Source organism: Asterias amurensis, chromosome 4 (genome assembly GCF_032118995.1).
Source record: "Asterias amurensis chromosome 4, ASM3211899v1".
Classification (NCBI taxonomy): Eukaryota; Metazoa; Echinodermata; class Asteroidea; order Forcipulatida; family Asteriidae; genus Asterias; species Asterias amurensis.
Genome location: NC_092651.1, coordinates 24,348,071 through 24,372,521, shown reverse-complemented (window position 1 = coordinate 24,372,521; position 24,451 = coordinate 24,348,071). Strand labels below are relative to the sequence as shown.

Genomic DNA, 24,451 nt, shown 5'->3' with positions numbered 1-24,451 from the left:
TACGTGATTATCTAGCTGCATATACGTAGGTTCAGGTGCATGCACGCTCGCTTACACGCGCACATACGTGTACAGTCATGTACATGTCCACCGGACGGTTTTTGCATAGCCCCGGACACGATTGCATATGCAAAAGTGTCCGGAGCGGACAGTGTCGCATGGCGGACACAATTGCTTCTGACACCGGTGTCGGAAAAAAATTTGTACCTAGTTTGCCATTTATGGGTTTCTACCTCTATGTTTGGCGGACACAGAATATCCAGGGTTGGTTGGGTGGGGTGGGGGGGGCGGGGCTGGTTACAGGATCTCCCGGGGAAATCTGGAGATTCTGTCCTCCACATTGCAAAATAAACATGGAATTGAGGAGGAAAATTCAAAAGAAGGCGCTCTCAGAAGAAGTTTGTACACAGTTTGTCATCAAATCTCCTGCCACCGGGGGCCAGACAAGTTTCTGACGTAAACTTCACTGACACTGACCGAAACAATTTCCAAGCGACAGCTACGCGAAAACATGTCATGAATATTCATGTTTTTAAAATATACAGCCTTCAATTCAGTGGACACTATTGGTAATTGTCAAAGACTAGTCTTCACAGAATTGGTCCAGGCTCAACTATGATGCATAAAACAACAAACCTGTGAAAATTTGAGCTCAATCGGTCGTCGAAGTTGTGAGATAATAATGAAAGATTGTCACACAAAGTTGTGTGCTTTCTGATGCTAGATTTCGAGACCTCAAATTCTAAACTTGAGGTATCGAAATCAAATTCGTGTAAAATTACTTCTACTCGAAATCTACGTCACTTTAGAGGGAGCTGTTTCTCACAATGTTTTAAACTATCAATCTCTCCCCATTACTCGTAATCAAGAAAGGTTTTATGATGATAATTATTTTGAGTAATTAGCAATAGTGTCCACTGCCTTTAATGGGCCAAAATGCTTTTGACATCCATGGAGGAAAACAACCATTCGCAAAGTTACTATGAACAATCCCCTGTCCATCCACTGATCCCTGACTACAAACATTATCACGCTCAATGTTAATGGGAACAAGACCGTGCGAATTTTTTTCAGTATTATTTTTTTAAACCATGAAAGCCAACATTGAAAGGGTGCGCGAGGGGCCGTGGTGCGGGGGCCCGCTGGGGGGGGGGGGGAGTGAAGACTGGAACGCTTTCTCTTGTTAATAAACAAACCGCCTTGGTTGGCATGGACGGCCGAATGTTAGTAAAACACCGTCCAACCAAATTAAACCAAATGTTTAACCAAATTCATCATTTTCTGCAAACTTTCAATTGAATGGATGACCTCCCATAATTAATTGTTTTGCTCAACAAAATAAACACAATGTTTGAATATTCGTGTAGGTCTTACATTGTCACGAACAGTAAAGATCTATTTTTGATTTGCACGGGTGGCTTTCCATAGTTTTCCAAACTGGGTTGGCAAAAACTCGGGCTGTGACGTTGCAAAAGAAAGGTTTCTAGCGGTTCAATGTGTTTCTTGTGTGGGAAGTCTAGGTCACATGTCTGTTTGGTTTTGTCTGACAATACACTTTGTCACATATATTCTGTTCATGTGAAATGTGCAACCATTGTGCCAGACCTAGTTCCCTGCGCCGATCAGAATGAGTGGGCGTGAAACCCAGGAAAGTCTTTCTGCTAAATCATTAAGCCATAATATGGGGCGGGGCCTTGAGTCTTGATTTCAATTCAATGCACATTTCTATTTTTCATGAATTTAAGGCAGTGGACACTTTTGGTAATTACTCAAAATAATTATCATCATAAAACCTTTCTTGATTATAAGTAATGGGGAGAGGTTGATGGTATAAAACATTGTGAGAAACGGCTCCCTCTGGAGTGACGCAGTTTTCGAGAAAGAAGTAATTTTTAGACGAATTTGATTTCGATACCTCAAGTTTAGAATTTGAGGTCTCGAAATCAAGCATCAGAAAGCACACAACTTCGTGTGACAAGGGTGTTTTTTCTTTCATTATTATCTCGCAAACTCGACGACAGATTGAGCTCAAATTTTCACAGTTTTTAAGTTATGCATATGTTGAGATACACCAAGTGAGAAGACTGGTCTTTGACAATTACCAATAGTGTCCACTGCCTTTAAACACACAGTTGAAAACATAAATATCAATCAGAGTGTAATTTTTGTTTAAAGATGGATGCCACATAATTCGTTATTGAAATGTATAGAAATTTCAAAGATAATATCGAGTGTATTAACATGCTAGCCAACATGCACGGGAAGTGGTTAGAGCACTGCTTGTACATTTCCCTGTGACAGACAATTGGACTTGGACACGACAAGGGCAAAAATGGCAAGACGTGGACCAGACTTGTCAATAACTTATGATCAAAACTACTTTCTGTGTACAAATACTATCTACAAATACGTTCAAGAGGTGAAGTTTATACTGCTTAGTCATAAAATTACTTGAGTTGCTGAAATGTTCAACAAGAAGCCTCTGCCCCCCACTACACAATTTACGGATACGTTAGCAGAGCTGCAGAAGTTAAACGCTGTATTTTATTAAAACATTTTGAAACTGTAAAACAACATAGACAGGGTGAGTAGAAGTTATAAAAGAAATAAGCTACAAAATTTAATTGTAACCAATAAATCAAGAAGCCGAAGTACTAGCACAAGTCTAATTCATCTTGTGAGCTAGGACAGGAGCAAAACATACCTCTTCATGTGTATACATACATTTGTACATACATACAAAAATGTTTTATATACCGCCATTTCATCAAGACCACAGCGGTTTGTGATGAAACATGAAAATGTAATGCAAGCAGTGAAATTAAGGTATTCTAAGGGATGTAAAATAAACAGAAGAACAGTGCCATCAGTCTCCTGACGATGACTAGAGCAAGCTAGTCGAAACGTTGAGACCAATTCAGAACGGACTCCGCGGCAGTGCAGTAAATAACGATCCTATAAGCTAAAGTAGTAGTCCAGTCTATTTTCTATATCATCCGCCCGGGTAATACGTAAAAACTAGGACAGTTCTTTTCAGAACTGAGAAGTTTCCCGAACCTCCGATTATCTACTCCGTCCGCGGCAGTAGAATAAAGCAAGACAGTTCTAAGAACAAACCCTACCTTGCAAGTAGATACACACATGGTGTTACCGCAAACCAAGTATACATTGATACCTCACCATGCAATGCCTCAAATCCTATATATATTTAAGGTTATCAAAAATATCCACGTTATTACGTAACAAACAACTCTACCATGCTCGTAAATTTGAAAAATAAAATAATAATTTACGTAATGCTTGGAAAATAGTAAATTCAATTCTAAATAGTCAAAATACTTAAATATTAATGACCCCACGGACGGGAACTGCGAATTATGTTAATGATTTTGTTTTCAAATTGGTTCCTATCTTGCAAGTAAATACAGGGTACACCACGTAAACATTGATTTCAAAGATTAATAACATCAGAGTAAAGTGACCATAACTAGAATTGACTATCCAATGAATCCCTTGTTAACGCAGAATCTACAATTCACGAACCAAACAATATTAACATATTTTTCTCTCTCTTTCTTTTACTGTTTTTCCAGACAATCTTCCTAGGGGAAAAAATGAGTTTAAAATCAACAACATTTGCATGACTGGGCTCGTGCTTATATTTATTCATAATCTCTAGGGTTAAATATTATCATTGTGTGCAAAGTCTAGGTCAGTGGATGTCTTTTGCTCGATATCACGCTTCGCCTGTCGATAGTAGGCCTGTTATTCTTCGGTACACAAACGATTTGCCCAAAACACCAGGCAACCTTGAATTCCCAGGCCCAGTACACTACGGCATGTTAAAAAGTACACACTACATTGCTAGCCTTTAACTAACACTAGCACGACGAATAATGATTGTCTAAAATAGATATGGGCTATTAAACACCACTTCTCAACTTTCCCATGGATTTGGGGCTATACTAAAAGCAGTCCACCCATAAAATATGTATAGGTCTATTATTATCCCATTTCGGATGTAAATTATGCATTTTAAAAAAATGTGTTAATTTATTTTTGAGTGTGTGAATGCAACTGCAGTTAGTGAAAAAACTGGTTATGATCACTATCGTTATTACATCAGAAAGTTACGTTTTTAAAGACAGTGTACACTATGAGTAATTGTCAAAGACCAGTCTTCTCACTAGGTGTATCTCAACATGCATAAAATAACAAACCTGTTTAAATTTGAGCTTGATCGGTCATCGGAGTTGCGAGATAACTATGAAAGAAAAAACACCCTTGTCACACAAAGTTGTGTGCTTTCAGATGCTTGATTTTGAGACCTCAAGTTCTAAACTTGAGGTCTTGAAATCAAATTCGTGGAAAATTACTTCTTTCTCCAAAACTAGGTCACTTCAGAGAGAGAGCTATTTCTCACAATGTTTTACACCATCAACCTCTCCCCATTACTTGTTACCAAGTAAGGTTTTTATGCCAATAATTATTTTGAGTAATTACCAATAGTGTCCACTGCCTTTAAGTAAGGCACTGAACACCTCTAATATAATAATTGTCAAAGACCAGTATTCTCAATCGGTGTATCCCAACATTATGTGGAAAATAACAAATCTATGAAATTGGACTCATTATTGGTCATCGAAATTGCAAGAGAATTATGGAACGAAAAAAACACATTTTTGATGCACATTTTTTTCTGCTTTTGGATGCCTCATAAAGCTTCAGACCTAATCATAGTATAAAACATTGTGAGAAACCGACGGCTTCCTCTGAAGTAACATAGTTTTTGAGAAGGAGATAATTTCTCACTAAAATATTTGAATCTTAACAGCTCTAAAATTTATTTTGAGTAATACTCATAAGTGTCTCAAAGCGTAAAGGCACTGGACACGTTCGGTAATTGCCAAAGACCAGTATTCTCACTTGGTGTAGCTCAACAAAATAACAAACTTGAAAAAAAAATTGAAGTTTGCGAGAGAATAATGGAAGAAAAACCACCCTTGTCGCACAAGTTGTGTGCTTTCAGGATGCCTTGAATTCGAGAGCTCTGAGGTCTCGAATTCAATTCTCTGAGGTCTCGAGTTCAGTCCACTTCAGCTGAGGGAACCGTTTCACACAATGTTGTATACTATCAACAGCTCTGCATTGTTTATTACCAAAAAGTGAGTTTTTAGTCGAATGGTGTCCAGTGCCTGATTTATTTAATAAAAAAGGGTTTTAATACAAGTTTGTGCCAAAACCACTTTCTGATACAATATGAGTTGAAGGGTACCGTCGACATGGTTGAATTCAAATGGCGCAGTTCTATACGCGTTATTTTTTTGTTATTTTGTGATATTTTAGTTTCTTAAATATTTTATTCGTCATTAAAACCAAGCGTCATACAGAGAAAATGCATGAAAAAAAAAATACATCGATTGAAAGCCAAGGATAGCCATAAAAGCCGATATAAGGCTTATTTCCATCGGGGTCCAAAATACGAAGACAAACAATCAGATACCAAACTTCCTCCACAAATTAATTGCTAAAGGGGAAAGCTAAATGGAAGGTGTACGCTGTTTCAGGGGGCGATTTCACGCTGCTGCTTATAACAACAAATAAGGCCCATAACAGTCCACAGTTTTGCTATTTGCATGTAATGGTTCATCACACATAGCAAAATTTAATCTGCGACTTTTTGGTCAGCTTTACAATCCCGTATACTAGCCAAAACAAACTTATAAATCCTTAAAGACACTGGACACTAGCCTTCACAGTTGGTGTATCTCAACATATGCATAAAAAACAAACCTGGTGAAAATTTGAGCTCAATCGGTCATCGAACTTGCGAGATAATAATGAAAGAAAAAACACCTTTGTCACCACGAAGTTGTGGTAATTGTATTGGTAATTGTCAAAGACCATTATTCTGACTTGGTGTAAATTATATCAACATATGCATAAAATAACAAACCTGTGCAAATTTGCGCTTGATTGGTCGTCGAAGTTGCGAGATAATAATGAAAGGAAAAAACACCATCGTCACACGAAGTTGTGTGCTTTTAGATGCTTGATTTCGAGACCTCAAAATTCTAAATCTGAGGTCTCGAAATCAAATTCGTGGGAAATTACTTCTTTCTCGAAAACTATGGCACCTCAGAGGGAGCTGTTTCTCACAATATTTGTATACTATCAACCTCTCCCCATTACTCGTCACAAAGAAAGGCTTTATGCTAATAATTATTTTGAGTAATTACCAAGTGTCCACTGCCTTCAAACATGTTCAAGTCCCTTCTGAAAGCCCACTTGTGTTTCAGGTCCAATCAATGATTTATTTCTGCTGTGCCTCGGAGCCTCGAGCAAACTTTTGATTAAAAAGCGCTTTATACATTGATTATAATATGATTGATTGATTGATATTACATTGAATATGACCTATATTCAGTGACGAAACAGAAGGCCTGAATACCGTCCAAGTCCAGTGCACTGTCTGTCGTTGTGTATTAGACTGTCAATGATTGCAGGCTACCTGTAAAATGCAAAATGCATTACGTCAGCCATTATGACATATCTTCAGTGACGAAACAGAAGGCCTGAATACCCTCCAATTCCAGTGCACTGTCTGTCGTTGTGTATTTGACTGTCAATGATTGCAGGCTACCTGTAAAATGCAAAATGCATTACGTCAGCCATTATGACATATCTTCAGTGACGAAACAGAAGGCCTGAATACCCTCCAATTCCAGTGCACTGTCTGTCGTTGTGTATTTGACTGTCAATGATTGCAGGCTACCTGTAAAATGCAAAATGCATTACGTCAGCCATTATGACCTATCTTCAGTGACGAAACAGAAGGCCTGAATACCCTCCAATTCCAGTGCACTGTCTGTCGTTGTGTATTTGACTGTCATAGATTGCAGGCTACCTGTAAAATGCAAAATGCATTACGTCAGCCATTATGACATATCTTCAGTGACGAAACAGAAGGCCTAATTACCGTCCAAGTCCAGTGCACTGTCTGTCGTTGTGTATTAGACTGTCAATGATTGCAGGCTACCTGTAAAATGCAAAATGCACTACGTCAGACATTACCATAATGGCCTCGGCCCATGTTCAATCCAACCTTTTTCCATACTGGTTGGTTTTGGGGCTCCTAAACCAAAAACACGTAAAGAGTTACATTTGCATTTTATATAAGTAGCAATAAGTTTTTTGTTTTTTGACGATGTGGTGTATTTGCATTTGGGTTGTGTTTGTGGATTATGCAAACATTTTGACAGTTTGTTCGTCACAAAACATAAACACAGCGACTATTAAAGGAACACGTTGCCTTGGATCGGTCGAGTTGGTCTTTGAAAAGCATTTGTAACCGTTTGTTATGAAATGCATATGGGTAGAAAGATGTTGTAAAAGTAGAATACAATAATCCACACAAACATGCCTCGAAATTGCGTGGTTTTCCTTTTACCTCGTCCACTAACACGGTCGGCCATTTATGGGAGTCAAAATTTTGACTTCCATAATGGCCGACCGTGTTAGTTCGCAAAGCAAAAGGAAAACCACGCAATTTCAAGGCATATTTGTGTGGATCATTGTATTCTACTTTTAAAACATCTTTCCAACCACGTGCATTTCATAACAAACGGTTACAAACACTTTTTATAGACCAACTCGTCCGATCCAAGGCAACGTGTTCCTTTAATAGTCAGCTCATAGACACCAAATCTGCATTACACCGGTTGAATAATAATGACCTACATTTCTGGCGTAAACACAAGGCCTATAGGCCTTAGTAGGCCTAGGCCTATAAAACGTCAAGTCCAAGTGCACAGTCTGTCTGTGTGTGTTTTACCGTCACAAACTCTGTTTGCACCTGTAGAAATGCAAATGTATTCAGTCATTATAATGGTGACCTCGGTTTGTTCAATATCATGTTCAAGTACCGTATCGTTTGCACGTTAACGTACATCGTAGACACCGGGTAGGCTTAACTCGTCATGTTTTGTGTCACCATCACTACACGTAACCTATGACATGTCGAATTGCTCTGAGAAATTGCTCCATGAGTGTGTAAAGATTTTATTATCATCACGTGACCCGAAGGATTCGAAGGTAAACAGTGTTTTTTTTTTTACCGATCTATAGATGAAGAAAGTAGTTCGTTTTTCGAGGGTAGAATGAAACTGCACGAGAAATGGGAAAGCTATTATACGATTATCGACATCATGGCAGCTGGAACAACTAATTCCCGCGACTGCTGAGTAAAACGAGATACCTGTGAGCAGAGTTCTGAGTGGCCTGCGTCATAATTTAAGAGGGAATTGTCGAATCCCGTACAATACACTCTATTAAAAAAAAATCACACAAAAGAACCGAATAACGCTGTTGTATATTATAGCAGCACTATATAACCCGAGTTGGAATACACACGCTCCTCATATCCAAACTAGAGAATGGGACTGAGATAATTTCCCACGTGAATCAAGAGACAAGCAGATTTTTGATGACATGGATTCTAACGGAGGAGCAAACACATCTGTGCAGGGTGGCACGAGGGCCGCCCCGCCGTCAAACGTCGCGGCCAACCCCGAGTCGCGTTTTAGCTGGCGCCGCTGGATCCGCCCCGTAGTCTTCGTGATCTACGGACTGCTCGTCATAGCTGGATCAGTATGTATCGCTATCGACTACACCGAGACTGTAATGGTTGATAAATTCAAGAGGACTCTTGCTTTGGTGGGATTCGTTCCGATGGTCATCTCGATTCCGCTATCATTCTGGGGCATCATCAATCACATGGTCTGTTTCACTCGACCCAGTCTTCAGAAGTACATTTTCAGGTGCGATGTTATTTTAAAATAGTTTATAAAATTAGTTGGGTTGCATCACTTAAAGGCAGTGGACACTATTGGTAACTGTCAAAGACTAGCCTTCACAGTTGGTGTATCTCAACATATGCATAAAATAACTAACCTGTGTAAATTTGAGCTCAATCGGTCATCAAAGTTGCGAGATAATAATGAAAGAAGAAAACACCCTTGTCACACGAAGTTGTGTGCGTTATGATGGTTGATTTCGAGACCTCAAGTTCTAAACTTGAGGTCTCGAAATCAAATTCGTGGAAAATTACTTCTTTCTCCAAAACTATGGCACTTCAGAGGGAGCTGTTTCTCACAATGTTTTATACCACCAACCTCTCCCCATTACTTGTCGCCAAGAAAGGTTTTATGCTAATAATTATTTTGAGTAATTACCAATAGTGTCCACTGCCTTAAGTGGGTATAAGTAGGTATACACATTCAAACTGAGGACCTATAACAACAGAGGACAATAGAGTCCACGGTTCGGGAAAGGTCCACATTTGGAAAAAATTACCAGAGGGAGCTGTTGCAAACAAGTTAGCGTATAAACAAAAGAGGGGCAATAAAACCTAACCTTAAAATCCTTACCCTATTGCTATAAACTAACAGCACATAATATGATGGGGTTATCGGATGAGTGACGGAATATAGAACCTATAGTTGTACTGCTTGCGAAGTCAACAATTTTTCTTTTCTTTTTTTACTTTTGGTCAGAGTGTCTTTTGTCGATGTAAAATTCCGATCTTTTGCAGAGAATTGTGATCTGAGGTCAATTTCATAGAGTTGCTTAAGTAGCTAAGAAATACTCAGTTATGCTTAATAAATAGTAAACTTGCGGGTATAACCATGTACAAATCTCTGTTGTGGGAGTGTTGGCTCACTGAAAAGAGCCGATGTAGTCTCGACGTTTCGGACAGTACACTTTGTCGTATATACTCTGCTCGTCTTATTTTTATCAGAATAAAATTACCAGCCAAACTACCATGTCAAATGTACAATTTTTGATTGGTATCCTGGTTATTTCTGCTTTAGCAGAAAACTTATTTGCATAGTTCTAATGTGCAAGCAGCTTATAAGAAGTTGGGCTCTGGAAACGAGGTATTGGTGGAGAAAACATTTGCATTTCGTGGCAATGGCATATTCGTTGGCAACAACCCTTCCAAAATGACTTCATGCTTACCCTTGCTTCTCAAATTGCATCCCCAAGCGCTACTTAAAGCCATTAGGGGCCTATACACTTTCGGGACAGAAACAAAGAAAAGTTCACAGATTTACAAATAACTTACATGATTTACAGAAGGTAATGGTGAAAGAATCCTCTTGTAATATTATTCCATGAATACTTTTTGAGAAAACATTAAAACAATTAACAATTCTCGATATCGAGAATTACGGATTTATTGTCACGACACGGCGAAACGTGCAGAAACAAGGCTGGGTTTTCCCGTTATTTTCTCCCGACTCCGATGCCCGATTGAGCCTAAATTTTCACATGTTTGTGATTTGATATATAAGTTCTGATACACGAAGTGTGGGCCTTTGGACACTACTGTTTACCGAAAGTGTCCATGGCTTTAAGTAGTATCACCATTTGTAGTCAAAGCTTTCTCCTGAAGACGAGTACAGAGTTTACTAATCGAAAAGTCGAGGCCACACCAGTCTCATTTCAAAACCAACACTCCCCGAACGAGATTTTTGTTCACACCATGCAAAGTTTCAAACACCATTAACTACTTCAGAATATGATGACTAATATGTTTTGTTTGATCTAACGAGAAAGACTCCGATTAGAGTCGAACCACCACTAACTATTTTTATTTATTTATAAATTTGTACTTTAAGCCATTCTGATTGATAAGAAGTTTGTAACATCTAGACCTCGCCCACTACATTCCCCGGTCACAAAGACAAACATGGCGGGTTGTTAGACTGACACGGACCACACCCATAAAACTTGTGAAATTTAATTTGGAAAACTTATGGTTTTCAATACAACGGTCATAAAGTGTCACTGAATTGGACAGCGCCATCATTTTATTTGTTTACCAATTCTTATTTTCTATCCCTTTCAGAGTCCTTTGGATGGCTCCGCTCTACGTCTTGATGAGTGTAAGTTGCAAACTCCAATTTGAAAGACAATGTAAAGGCACTGGACAGTCGTTTGATAATTGTCAAAGACCAGTATTCTCAATGGATCCAAACATGCATTTTATGGTCTCAATCGGTCATCGAGTTTGAAAGAAATTAAAGCCATTATACACTTTCGGTAGACAGTATTGTCCAAGTCCCACACTTCGTGTATGTCAACTTATATATAAAATAACAAACCTGTGAAAATTTAGGCTCAATCGGTCATCGGAGTCGGGAGAAAATAACGGGAAAACTCACTCTTGTTTACGCACGTTTCGCCGTGCCATGACATGTGTTTAAAATAAATCCGTAATTCTCGCTATCGAGAACTGATATTGTTCTAATGTTTTCTAAAAAAAGTGAAGCATTTCATAGAATAATATTTCAAGAGAAGTCTTTCACCATTACCTTCTGTAAACCCTGTAAATTATTTGTAAATCTGTGAACTTTTTTCTTTTTTATTCTGTACCGAAAGTGTTTAACAATGGTTTTAATGAACGAAAAACACCCTAAATTTTCACAACATTTGCGTGCTTTCAGATTACCGAGAAAAGCGTCAGGCCTGAAGTCATTCTCATGTTCAAATGTTTGAGTGAGAAATTACCTCTCAATAAAAAAATGTTGTGGGGAGTCTGACAATGTTTATACTATCGACAACTCTCCGTTGCACATAAAGAAGTAAGTTGTTGTGCTAATGATTATTTTGAGTATCAATCGTGTCCAGTGCCTTTAAAGATATCAGCATTCTCACTGAACTAGCTAAGTTTCAAATAAAAAGATCTCGCCAATCAATTGTAAGCCCCCACTCCAATGCAACTCGCAGTTTATGCTCGTGACAGTATGTCATTGACGAACCCGAAAAGCTGGCAAATTCGAACTTGCGTCGTTGCAAAGTTTTGCAAAACCTGTTCAGTCAAAGGGAAGGCAACACCTTTTTTAGTAGCTATCAAAGACCAGTGATCTCACTTGATGTATTCCAACATACATGCAATAACAAATTTGTGGAAATTTAGACTCAAATGGTCATCTGAGCTACACGAGAATATGGAGGGGAAAAAACACAATTTTGCACAATTATTTTGTGTGCTTTCAGTTGCATTTTACAAGGTTTCAGGCCTGATGAAGTCTTTTAGTATTTGATTAAGAAATTACCTCTTTCTCAAAAGCTACATTACTTCAGAGGGAGCCACTTCTAACAATGTTGTATACTATCAACCGCTCTCCAATAGCGTCCAGCCGTCGATTTCACAAAACTCTTCCTAACTTAATTTTAGGACTTAGGACGAGTCCCAACCCTGCACTGTAGCATGCGGACCTTAAGATTTATCCTAAGTTAAGACGAGTCGGTCGTTCTAACTCGAGATAAGACGAGTCCTAACTCTTTAAACAAATAAATTCTAAAATGGCAATAAACACTTGTGGTTATCCTGCAAAACAGCAGCTTTCGATATTTATAAAGCATTATAGAATCATTTCACTTCGATGGTTATGTTAAAAGATTGCAGTTTTTATGTCCCAGCATTTGAATCTGAGAAGCATCCTGCATATACGTGGACATAACCGCTCCGGATTTTCAGCGATATCTAAAAACAAACAAAAAACAAAAAACCCACAATACACTCTTTGAAATAAGATTTTCACATTATAGTTGTTTGATTGTGTGCGTCTTCACTAAAGCATTAAAACAACAGAACGGCTCCAAACCAAATGTAACCTACATGTTTATAATTTGCCCTTAAATTCTGTGTAGAAAGCTGGAGCGTAAAAAAAACCCATAACATGTCTCTTTTCTCGAGTATAGTTCTCAGCGTGTGGTGAGTTATATCATTCAAAATGTAAAGGTTAACATCATGCCATCGGAGTTGATTATTATGTTGACCTTCGAGTCAAACTAGCTATTGTATTAGTGAAGTGGTGTTAGAAGCCCTCATGAATATTCAATATTTTATAGCCTATGAGCAATGGTGAAAATTTTTATAATGAATTGAAAAGATGGAATTATTTCCATTCAACGGGGCGAAGCCGTGTAAAATGGAACAGTTCCATATTTCAACCCATTCAAATAATATTATATGCAATGCACAAATACAAAACATTTATTATTCTATTTAAAGGCCACAAAGAGTTCTGTGTCATTTGGAGGAAAAACCAAACCCCGAAATGTACAAAAGATTGTATCGTTGCATGCACTATACACTAGTTCGTTTTGTATAGTGAAAGGCACATGAAACAGCAGGGGAATCGGCGTAGCCAAGGGGGGCCTGCCGTCGATTTCGCCGACATCTTCCAAACTTAGGATTAATCTTAGGACTTCACTTAGGACGTGTTCCCGCCTTGTACTGTAACATGCTAATCCTCTGATCATTATGATTAATCCTAAGTTAGGACGGACATGGTTAGGACTAGTTCCTCGTCCTAACTAGTCTTGGTCCCAAGACCATTGGTGTTGCGCGGTCACACACAACCAACGTTCCGATTATGCACGGCAAAAACTGTCCACGCTTGTAATGAACGAACGCTAGCGGGCACTCTGTTTCTCTGAATAAGATGTGCTCACCATAGACCTTTTCGCAAATACTGGGGCGCGCGCGTAAAGCTTGGAATTAGGTGCATTGTGGTCTAGCTGGTAGCAAAATTTGATTCATATCTATCCCACAATGCACCTCATTCAACAGTCTGCGCTTGCGCATTGGTTATTGCGATAAGGTCTATGAGATCTTATTCAGAGAAACAGAGCGCCCGCTAGCGTTCGTTCATTACAAGCGTGGACAGTTTTTGCCGTGCATAATCGGAACGTTGGTTGTGTGTGACCGCGCAACACCAATGGTCTTGGGACCAAGACTACGTCCTAACTCGAGATAGGATTAATCCTAGCGTTTCGTGGAATCGGCTGCAGGGATCCCCATGTATACCCCCCCCCCCCCCCGGAGAACACCGCTCACACTGTCGTGTGGAGACATGCCCAATTTGCAATACTTTGGGAGTAACAACTTTTTTCTCTCCAAATGCCGTCATAAAACTTAGACAAAAAATGTCGATTACACTTACAGCCAAAATGTTAAAAAAAGAAAGAAAAGGAGGAAAATTACACAAAATGTACTGAACGATCGAACTCGTGATCGCTTCTGCGCATTGAGAGGAATGTGCCCCTCTATAAGCCTTTTTTAGATAATTTTACTCTCTAAAATGTAAAGGAGTGAAAAGCACTCTTTGAAGAGCCATATGACGGACAACTCTTTTTCGAGTGGTCTTCCACTCTCTTAGATTGAAGTTTGCATCTTTTTGAGTGACTTTTTTCCACTCTGTCCTGGAGTGAAACCCCTCTAAAAGAGTGAAATAACCACCAACCTTTTTAAAGAGCCATATGACGGACAACTCGAAATGTAAAGAGTTGAGTTTTTCACTCTTTTACATTAAGAGAGTATGGCCGATTCAATGCTATAACACTATAAGGTTTGGGTAAATTTGTGTGTATACACCCAAACCAAACAGTACACTCCTATCACGTCTGCCATACCTCAAAAAGGCTTAGCGTACCCCCCCCCCCCCATCCGCACCGAACGATAGTCGCTACTTGAATGATGCATATTTCGCGCTTGTGAAAATACAAGTATTTTGACGTGAAACCATTTCGAATCGTGTTTTTACACCCTAAGATCAGAGCAGAATGAGAAGGGGGCAGATACAGCTTGGCTGCGCACCTCTCCCCATGGAATAGGGTGAATGAATGCCGCGTGATCCACAATCATCCAATCAAATGACAAGGTTGAATGCAGTGTGATTCCAAAACCGTCCAATCAAATGACAATGATTTACTTGAATGAACATCATTGAAACTGCCCCCCCCCCCCCCCCCCACGCGCAGAAATCTGTCACTTTTACAAATAATAGTTAGGCCTGCTCGAGACCGCAGGGGTGTAACAACAAGGGTCAAGTTCGAGCGAGGGACTAAAGTGGACCTTTGGGCGATTTTGTCTGGTACCTTCGACGTATTGCATGCATAGAAAACCTTGGAACATTGACTAGAGGTTGACAAAAATGGTCGGTGCTCGAACTTGTTCATTCGTTGCCAGTATTGAACAACTAGTCGTACAAACCAAGTTCGAGTGTGCACCAAGGTTAACTAAAGGTTGACGTATTTTGACTCAAGGAGCAAATTCATTGAGCGATTTTGCCTGGTACCCATGATGTAGGCCTGTTGCATGTAATTATAGGAACTTAGGGAGGTTGACTAAAAGAAAAGAGGAAATGGTCCATCACGCTTAACTTTTGTACAGTGTTTTTTTAAGTTAAGTTTTCTATGGCACTGTTTTGAACAGAAAAAGAGGAAATTAGCTGATCAGCTGAGAAGTAACAAGCCTGGGGCCAATTTCAAATAAATTTGCTTAAGCAAGAAAATAGCTTGCTTATTTTACACATGTTACTGACCAAAATTTCATGGCATATACATTGCTTTTGTCTAGTATTTAGCTGTTGTTTACTTAGCATAACAATTGAGTGGAGTCTTGGCCGGTAATCTGATTTTACTAAGTAATGAATTTTTTGCTTAAGTAATTTTATTTTTGCTTAAGCAGCTCTATGAAATTGGCCCCTGTAAATGTCTCTGATTATAACCTCACATTAATTTGCCTCTTCCCAGTGGCTTGCTCTTCGGTTTTCGAGCGGCAAGGTGTACTTCGACGCATTAAGACAGATGTACGAGGCCCTCGCCATGTGTAATTTCGTATTCTACATTGTGACATACTTTGCCGAAGAGGTGCCCGACTTGGAACAACGTCTGGCCGAGAAAGAAAAGCAAGGGCTACCAATCCCATTATGTCGGGTCAAAAGGCAACCAACGCTAGGGTAAACACAAACTGTTATGACGTTATAATTGTTTTTGTTTCTTTGTGAGATATGGCCAATTGAGTAAAAGAAAATCACAGGTTTGTTATTTTCTGCATCATGTCGAGATACACCAAGTGAGAAGACTGATCTTTGATAATTATTACCAAAGGTGTCCAGTGCCTTATAAAGATCTCAACATATGCATAAAATACCAAACCTGTGCAAAATTTGAACTCGAACTTGGTTGTCGAAGTTGCGAGATAATAATGAAAGAAAAAACACCCTTGTCACACGTAGTTGTGTGCGTTTAGATGGTTGATTTCGAGACCTCAATTTCTAAATCTGAGGTCTCGAAATCAAATTTGTGGAAAATTACTTCTTTCTCTAAAACTACGTTACTTCAGAGGGAGCCGTTTCTCACAATGTTTTATACTATCATACAGCTGTCCGTTACTCGTTACCTAGTAAGTTTTTATGACAATAATTAATTTGAGTAATTACCAATAGTGTCCACTGCCTTTAAATAGATTCAGAAAGAAGCTATTAATTGTTAATTTCTTGTATTGTTGATTTCTATCGCCAGAATGATCCACAAGTGTAAAATAGGTACTTTCACTTACTCAGTCGTCCGGACTATTGCAACCATAGTAACAGTGTAAGTAGCAACAATATAACTATACTCTCGATATCATCAGTAATGTTTAAATATGTAATAAGTCACTTTTAGATATCTGTTGGTATGGCGGGACAGACGTATCCCCAATATCTGTGGTTTGGGCACTGGCGTGAGCCCCATCTCATATTAGAGCTGCTCAAAACGTTCACAAAATTAAGCCTCATAGGCCTACGACCTAACGAAGACCATGCCGATCACCCCGATCTCAAAAAAATGGGGCACTAAAAAAATTATATAAATTACTTGGGACAATAGGACAAAATCAAGCAATTTGACAAAAATGTAATAAAGACTCCATTTAACTGTACTACTTCTACGTCAAAAGTATTGCTGACCCGCTGCCACTATGATACCAGCTAGACCAATGCTGACCTAGCGGTAATGTTTCTACTTCGAAATGGTTGCCGACGGCGCTGTTTTTTTTTTACGACCGAAGAGATCTCACCACTATGCTACCACGTCACCACAATGCTACCACGTCTATGTGTGAACGGGGAAAGATAGCTAAGTGCAATGTACCAGAATAAGCTCACCAGCTTAACAGCCATGTCACCTGTTCAATTTGTGACTGGTATCCTGCTCATTTCTGCTTAAGCAGAAATTGTTAAGCAACATTTTCTGCTAAAGCAGTTCTGTGAAATGACCAGCCTTGATTCTTGATTTTGCTAGCAATTCTGTGCGTGAATATTTCAATAAGCTTTGATAATTTGTGTTTAAAATTGAGCCAAAAAATGGCGGCATACAGGGCGGGCTGCGTGACGTCGTCGTCACATAACAGCCAAATCATTATTCAGGATCACACCAATACAATACACCTAAAGTAGTGTTTATCACACTGCCACCTCCCAAAGTGCTCATTATACTAGGTACGTGGAGCTATGTTCGAAGTTAAATTGTTAACATTAGTATAATATAGGCTAACGGTTTACAGGATGATGTTGCACAGGGTGGCATTTTTACTTTTGCTGTGTTTCTTTTTCATTTCTTTAAAAGGATCTTACATCTTACCGGAAATTACAGCGAAGAATTCGGTTGGGGAAGTCCGTATACTTGGTTTTGCACCCTAGTAACAATTTCACAAATCGTGAGTACCCGTTTTTGTGTGTGTCAATTTAGGGATAATATAACGGCACATATAAGAAGTTGATCAAAATATGATCATTAGGCATGTGTAAAGAGGGACAAGGAGTGAAAAACACTACTCTTTACATTTCGAGCTGTCCCTCATATGGCTCTTCAAAAAGAGTGGTGGTTATTTCACTCTTTTAGAGGGGTTTCACTCCAGGACAGAGTGAAAAAAATCACTCAAAAAGATGCAAACTTCAATCTAAAAGAGTCGGTGGAAGACCACTCGAAAAAGAGTTGTCCTTCACATGGCTCTTCAATGAGTGCCTTTTCACTCTTTTACATTAAGGGAGTAGGCGTGTCTTAGAGGGCCACTCAAGGGTGGAGTTTTGGGTGTGGTGTGCAATTGCAGGCACACCCAAAGGTAGGAACTTATATAATAGGCGTGTCTTAGATGTCCATTTGAGGGTTGAGCTTGAGTGTGGTGTACAACTGCATAAGACACACCAACGGAATGACCTTATTATAGGCGTGTTTTAGAGGAAAATCGAGTTTGGAGTTTGGGGTGTGGTGTGCCACTGCAAAAAAAGAATAGAAAAAAAGGGGAAAAAATAAATACATATGTATTTTGGATAGGCCCTATCACGTTATCTGGAAATTTAAAGACTCTGGACACTAATGGTAATTGTCAAAGACCAGTCTTCTCACTTGCTTTATCTCAGCATATGCATAAAATAACAATCCTGTGAAAATTTGAGCTCAATTGGTCATCGAAGTTGCGAGATAATAATGAAAGAAAAAACACCCTTGTCACACGAAGTTGTGTGCGTTTAGATTCTAGATCTGAGGTCTCGAAATCAAATTCGTGGAAAATTACTTCTTTCTCGAAAACTACGTGACTTCAGAGGAAGCCGTTTCTCACAATGTTGTACACCATCAACCTCTCCCCATTACTCGTCACCAAGTAAGGTTTTATGATAATAATTGTTTTGAGTAATTACCAATAGTGTCCACTGCCTTTAAAAGAATGTAATTAAAATCACCCCGACTATCTCTCGTTGTCCAGGTGGCCATGTTCAGTCTGAACCTTCTCCGTATGGCAACCTACGAAGAGCTCCAACCTCTGCCCAGGTTCTTCAAGCAGTTTGTGGCGATTCATATTGTGATATTTTTCACCAACTACCAGGGTTCCATACTCAACCTCGTGGCAAAGACAGGCGTCTTTAATCATTTTGATATGCAGCTTGCGGATATTGAGCCTTCTTTTGCCACAAAGTTGCAGGTGAACAGTAGACCCTATTATAACACCCCTTGCAAGTATTGTGCCTGCTCATTGGTTTAGAGCGCGTCACATGACATGTCTTAGTTTTGCTAGACGACGGCCGTGTGATAGAGCGTCGGTTTGCCATGCGCTAGTCCGAAGACTAGCACATGGCGCCGTGCGCTAGTCCGACAGACTAGCACACGGCGTGCATTACCCAGACGTCCGTTGCGTGTACGAGGATGATAAATTAATAGTCTGTAACCATTTCAGATTGTCCGACACTACATGCAACACAGTAGGTAAAAGTGTTTGCAATCTGTGTTCGCGTCGTCCGTGGATTGTAGCATTCAGGTCTGTAACTTAATAATAATAATACAGGTTTTAGAAATGTTTGGGGTGTTATAAAACAAATATTGACTGCTTTTACTCGTGCAATGGTTAAAAACTATGACTCCCTCGGTGATCCCCGGAGCGTTCTATTTTCCCTCGGCTTCGCCTCGGGAAAATAGAACGCTCCGTGGATCACCTCGGGAGTCATAGTTTTAACCATAGCACTCGAAGCAGTCAATATTTGTATACTATCACACGAGAGCAACTTAGCAAGGGTCCATTATTATATTATTTAGATATTAGAATATGTGTGTTTATTTTTGTATTTTTGGTGTTTCAATTGTTTATTTGTTTTATTTTTTTTTATTCTTGGGGGGGGGGTCATCTTTTAGCAATTTGTTGCAACCCAAAATTTCATATCTTGAATTATTTTTCGCAAAACAATTAACTAATATTTTATTTTCATTCCTTTTGGTTAATTTTCTTTTAGGATCTTCTGATTTGCTTTGAGATGGTGCCCCTTGCCGCCTTCTTCACGTATTCCTTTGACTATCAGCGCTACAATACAAACGAACCGAAATGTGGCATTGGAAGAATTATTCTCTTCTGTTGGACTCTGACCAGCATGAAATCAAGCGTCATCGATCGTCTTGGAAAAGGTGGGTATACAAATAGGCTCCTCCCACTTTCAGGTGCACCATATTTCGATATGAACACCAGCGTCATCGATCATCATCTCAGAGAAAGTGGGTGTATTCAAATTAGGAAGATACTGATGAATATTCATCATATCGAGTATAGGCTTTAATCAAATATCCCTAAATAGGCTCCAGTCCACCCAGTTTCAGTTGTCAGTCCATTGCCTTCAGTTTGTTCACCGTATTCGATATGAAATCCAGCGTCATCGATCACATCGGAGCAAAAGGTGGGTGTATGCTAATGAAGAAGTTACTGATGAATATTCAACATATATATTACGGGTTTACAATTCTCTCTTCACAGGTAACAATACCAACGAGGGTTTCCAGAATGACAATGCCCAATCCCAGCAGCAAACTCCAGCTGCTGCAACTGACGGTGTTTATCCGTCTATTCAACTTCAACCTCTGTCACAGGGTGCACCGGTGGTGTGAAAAAGAGATCCAATCTCAAGCACATCATAATAAGCGGCTACAGCTACGGCTACGGCTAGATTTCCACGTCATCGTGCGTTGAAGTGTATATTATGACATCCTTAGCAACACACTTAGCAACAGATGAAGCCGTAGCCATAGTCGCCAATTCGGATACGGCCTTAGACCTTAATCTCACTGTCACTATTTAGATCATGTTCCCTTTATCCAGTAACAGTGATGTATGCTAATACAAAAAGGAACCAGACTATTTGTCCATCCAGCCTCGGTTCGATTACTTTGCGTTGAAAAGGGGAGAAAATCAAGATGGCCGCACTATGATCAAGGTCCTTTCATTGGAGTTCCTTTTATTGCACGAAAGAGTTGTAAAAATAGTTGTTTTATTAAAGGAATCTGGTTTATTTTTGATATGAATAAAATTGTAATACATTTCGTCATGGAGCACCACGCTCATGAGGTCTAGCAACATGCAAAATGTTCTCTGTCAGATAAGATTATTTCAAAAGATGAAAGAAAGTCTGAATCCCATATATTAAGAGTTGCAATGTCTTCTATCTCAAGGCAGGAATTGGCAGTTTGCAACAAACTCTAGCTGCGGTGTAAAACAAAGCAAGAGGGAAATATTTCCCTATGACCCCTGACTCGAAAATAGCAGTGGTGCACTGAGGCTGTCACAGAGAAATGATGATTAATGGGAGACTTTGGAACGCTAGGTGGCAGCAGACTTATCTGGTAAATTACCATTGTTTACGTAGCTCTGAGCATGCGCACATTACCGAGAATAGACCTTTTCGCAAATACCGGGGCGCGCGCGTAAAGCTTGGAATTAGATGCATTGTGGTCTTGCTGGTATCCAAATTTGATCCATATATATCCCACAATGCACCCCATTCAACAGTCTGCGCTTGCGCATTGGTATTTGCGATAAGGTATATAGTGGAATATACCTGGTAAGTCTGCTGCCACCAAGCGTCCGAAAAGTCTCCTATTGGTAGTCACTTTAATCTCACAGTGTCTTTCATTCGATCCAGTCTATGGTGTGTTGAGTTTATTGAAAATGTTTAGTCATTATATTATAATAATATATAGATAATGTTTGTAGAACTTTTACCTCAAAGGGATGAGTTATTTTTACTTTTTAAAATGTGTATATGTATCATTGTATATATCTAAGCCTCATTTTTATACAAAAAGGAACCAGACTATTTGTCCATCCAGCCTCGGTTCGATTACTTTGCGTTGAAAAGGGGAGAAAATCAAGATGGCCGCACTATGATCAAGGTCCTTTCATTGCACACAGAGAAAAGATTACACAACTTGTGTAAAATATTACCTGTTTTAGATGTAGTGGGCGAACACCATAACTATTAGGTAAAACTTTACCCAACAGGCGTTGGGTAACATCTTGCTTAATAGCTGTGTAAAAGTTTACATAAATATTGGGTAGTTTTCTTTACTGAATTGTTGGGTAAACCCACTCATGTAAAATATTACTTAATTTTGAAGTAAAGACTTTACCGCTTTACAATGTAAGTAGTTGTGTAAAACTTTACATCAATATTGGGTAGTTTTTTTACTGAATTGTTGGGTATAAACCCACTCATGTAAAATAATTACTTAATTTTGAAGTAAAGTATTTACCGATTTTTAATGTAAACTGTTTGCCTTTAAAACTGGTAATAATATACACAATGCTTGGGTTGAATACTAGCAAAGTGTTATTTCATGGAGTTTAGGGCTGTAATAAATGGACACATCATAAATACTGAGACTTGGCGACCACAACATGAATTTCAAGATAACAACTTTTTAATAAAAATTTAATGGTAACAACATTAACAATCCAAAACATCACATGTGCAAAATGGGGTGTTCTGTATGTTTCATAATCAATCAACAATTTCAGTGAATTTAAAAAATTACAAAAAATCTACCTAATTGGCAAGGTCGGAATAAATACTTCCAGGCTAAAACAGCTTAAACTGTAAGGTTGTTCCATATGATTTTGATACTTATTTGCAAACAATACGTGCAAATCTTTAACTACAATGCTTCTGGAATGGTCAACATTAATTTGCAAGGTCAGAATAAATACTTCCAGGCTAACACAGCTTAAAGAAGAACTCCAAGGTCAAACTCAATTTTGGGTTTGAACAATTTGTATGGGGAATTGTTGGTTTATCCTAATTGTCGCTAAGCAATCAAAACGGCGTTGAATTTGACATTTTGACAAATTTGACAAAATTGGAAGGGTATTGAATTGTAAGGTTGGTCCATAAATCCAAACTATCACAACTATCACATCTCTTATGATTTTGATACGTATTTGCAAACATTTTGTGCAAGAACTTCTTTAACTACAATGCTTATGGAATGGTCAACATTAATCAGATGAATCATGAGATGAACAGTAAGCCCTGAACTCTCGAATAGTGCTGCTCTTCACATTGCCTTTGAGTTCAAACACAACCGATTCAATGAACTCCCAAATGCCAGAACACTTCTCCTGGTAGCTCAAGTCGAAGACAAAGTGTGTTTTGAAACACACATCCAGTGCTTTCACAAGAGATGACTGTTCAAATGCATACTGTGCTCAAAAATTACGAACACTTGCTGTGGAGCCAGTGCAGACCCACCTAGTATCAGCGTATGGTTTCGATCTGGTGTCCCTGTTGATGTCTTTCAAATACTGGTCCAAAGTTGTGTTTTCCTGCATAAAGGGGAATAATATTAAACACAATAGGTTAAATTTCAATGGGGTGCAGTACAAATTGTATTACACGTGTATATTGTGTGTATGAACTCAAAGTGTTGTACAATTAAACCAATTTTGCTGTAAAATAATGATTTAATCTGATTGTCTTAAGGATGGGGTACACAAAATGTCAGATTAAATCATTATTTGATATCAATAGTCATTATTTGATATCAATAGTGGTTTAATTATCATATTATCAATAAAATAAATAAACAAACACATAGGGGCCTAAAAATTAAACAAATTAACAAAATGTTTAAGGATGGATACTTGCAGTTCTGGAATAAGGTGATAGGATCCCACGGGAGAGATAATTTTGGTGCTATATATGCAATCCCACATAACAGTAGACTACCTAAAAACTTTGATTTTTCTTGATCTTTATCTGATTGTTCTTTTTGTTCTTTTTCTTTCTTCCTTTTTGTGTGTGTGTGTGGGGGGGGGGGGGGGGTGAGATTTCTTGAATAATTCCTTTAAAAGGTTAAAATAAACAAAGGGTAGATGTGTTTGTGCGATTCCCCTCTCCCAGAATTTGCATTTTAAGTCAATTGTATAATTTGTCAGTATCTTGTAAAGACAAAATGTTGAAAAGTTATTTGATTGTACTTCTGAACAAAAAGTTAGCCCAATCATTGGCCTGATGCACCGTGGCTGTATGCAGTGGTGATGCTTTAACACAGTGGCGATGTACATGTGTACAATGGTCTCCAACGATGCATGCTGTACGTGTATTGTGTGCACAATACGGGGACCATTGATCAGACCTAAGTATGTGTTTGTGATATTCAAGTCACTATTCAAAAGTTTTGTCAGTCAAAATATGACGTTCAACTGTCCCTTTATCTGTGCTAACGAGTCATGATAGTCTATCACTACAGATAATAACATCAATACAGAAATCTGTTATAGTCCTTACCTTCAAACGTCTCAACTAAATGAGGGAAGTTCCACTCAAGAAGTTTTTCCTTCATGAGATCCATCTGAATGTGTGTGTGGTTACACTGTGGTACTGCAGAGCGCGACCCCAGCAGACAAGTCACACGCTGCGTATTTTGCACAACACTTGAGTAAAACATCGTGGTTTACTAAACACTATGTAAACTTTTACAACCAGTTCAGTAAAATTTACATAATATGTGTTTAAAGTTGCTAAGTTATGTAAACTATTAGATTTACTAACCTTTTGAGTAGTTTTTTATTTACACAAACATTTTGTTTAAATTTTTCATAAATTTTTACTTATGTTAAGTATTTTTTTACTTAACACATTTAACATAACTTTTTTTTACCATTCTTTTTCTGAGTGTGGAGTTCCTTTTATTGCACGAAAGAGTTGTAAAAATAGTTGTTTTATTAAAGGAATCTGGTTTATTTTTGATATGAATAAAATTGTAATACATTTCGTCATGGAGCACCACGCTCATGAGG

The 24,451-nt window shown here is 38.6% G+C and overlaps 1 protein-coding gene across 1 annotated transcript; it reads left to right on the top strand.

Annotated features, from left to right (window-relative positions):
- The first annotated feature begins 7,952 nt into the window (after positions 1 to 7,952).
- LOC139935962 (transmembrane protein 184C-like) lies at positions 7,953 to 23,373 on the top strand. The gene is made up of 8 exons (XM_071930628.1): positions 7,953 to 8,819; positions 10,913 to 10,949; positions 15,610 to 15,815; positions 16,381 to 16,452; positions 17,467 to 17,557; positions 18,605 to 18,820; positions 19,623 to 19,791; positions 20,135 to 23,373. The coding sequence occupies exons 1-8, from the start codon at positions 8,491 to 8,493 to the stop codon at positions 20,263 to 20,265; spliced, it is 1,251 nt and encodes a 416-aa protein (XP_071786729.1). The 5' UTR covers positions 7,953 to 8,490; the 3' UTR covers positions 20,266 to 23,373.
- The last annotated feature ends 1,078 nt before the right edge of the window (positions 23,374 to 24,451 follow it).

Excerpts from the sequence above, each read along its gene's own strand:
- LOC139935962 (XM_071930628.1), top strand. The coding sequence starts at position 8,491 with ATGGATTCTAACGGAGGAGCAAACACATCTGTGCAGGGTGGCACGAGG. Across the intron at positions 16,453-17,466 it reads ATTGCAACCATAGTAACAGT|GATCTTACATCTTACCGGAA; the intron begins GTAAGTAGCAAC and ends TTTCTTTAAAAG. Across the intron at positions 17,558-18,604 it reads TAGTAACAATTTCACAAATC|GTGGCCATGTTCAGTCTGAA; the intron begins GTGAGTACCCGT and ends CTCGTTGTCCAG.